The sequence below is a fragment of the Anarrhichthys ocellatus genome, unplaced genomic scaffold (genome assembly GCF_004355925.1).
Source record: "Anarrhichthys ocellatus isolate YVR2014 unplaced genomic scaffold, GSC_Weel_1.0 scaffold17, whole genome shotgun sequence".
Lineage (NCBI taxonomy): Eukaryota > Metazoa > Chordata > Actinopteri > Perciformes > Anarhichadidae > Anarrhichthys > Anarrhichthys ocellatus.
The window spans coordinates 1815592-1816646 of NW_022280047.1; the positions used below are offsets into that span (position 1 = coordinate 1815592).

Sequence of the window (1055 nt, forward strand, 5' to 3'; positions counted from 1 at the left end):
ACACACACACACACACACACACACACTCTCTCTCACACACCCTCACACATGTACAGTCATGATAGAGTGCTAGTTTGATGTCCATTTTATTACATTACAAAGCTTGACTTCCTTTGCTTTTTTCAGTCCATTTAGTCAGCAGTTTACAGGTTTTTAACACGTTATGCTCTCACCTTTCATGTTTTGTAAAAGAAATACTAAAATATTGCCAAGGTTGAGCTACTTTCTTTCAACTAATACACACATTTTAATACTGCAGTAATCCAGATCCAACAGTATTTATCACCAGAGACCTAAAGATACTGAAAATGAATGTGGAAATATACATAATATAGATAACAATGTAATCACTCCCTTTATAGCTGGATGACTTAAAGCTGTTCAGGCGACTGGCACCTTTCAATCAAGTCCAATTCAGCTCTCCAAAAAAGAAAATGGATTTTGCAGGTTGAAGATGTTTGATCTCTTTGACTCTTTGCCTTCCGTTGTTCCCATGTACTTTCTGAAAGTCTCTCTTTTCTTTCTTTCCTTTTTCTTTGGTGAACCCCACAGGTCTATCTCAGAGAGGCAGGATGCTGTGCAGGAGATCCTGGAGTCGCACTCGCTCACTTTGAATTCCGTCAAATCCCTGTTGTCGCATTTGCCCGACCTGGAGAGAGGCATCTGCAGCATCTACCACAAAAAGGTAAAAAGCAATATAAAAGAAAGTATATACACACACACACACACACACACACACACACACACACACACACACTCATGCCCTTCGGATGATATCTTTTGTTGTTTTGTTTCCACAACCCTGGTCTCATTTCTGTAGGACTGGTAATCATTCTGTCAGTTATGATAACACTTCACTCACCAACCTAAGCTGAGATGTGTGGGTGTAGTGACAGGCAAAAACTGCTCGGACAAAAATGGTCAAAACTACAAAAGAATTGACAAAGGCAGGAAAAGAAAAAGCTATTTCTGGCTGTTTTGCATAAAAATGAAAACCAAGACAATTTGCTCTCTCTCTCTCTCTCTCTCTCTCTCTCTCTCTCTCTCTCTCTCTC

The 1055-nt window shown here is 39.9% G+C and overlaps 1 protein-coding gene across 1 annotated transcript in view; it reads left to right on the plus strand.

Moving 5' to 3' along the window:
- msh3 (mutS homolog 3 (E. coli)) overlaps window positions 1–1055 on the plus strand; it is a 35244-nt gene that overhangs the window by 7724 nt on the left and 26465 nt on the right. The window contains exon 9 of the mRNA XM_031856677.1: window positions 370–685. Within this exon, the coding sequence (XP_031712537.1) occupies window positions 370–685 (316 nt within the window). The remainder of the gene's footprint in view (window positions 1–369; window positions 686–1055) is intronic.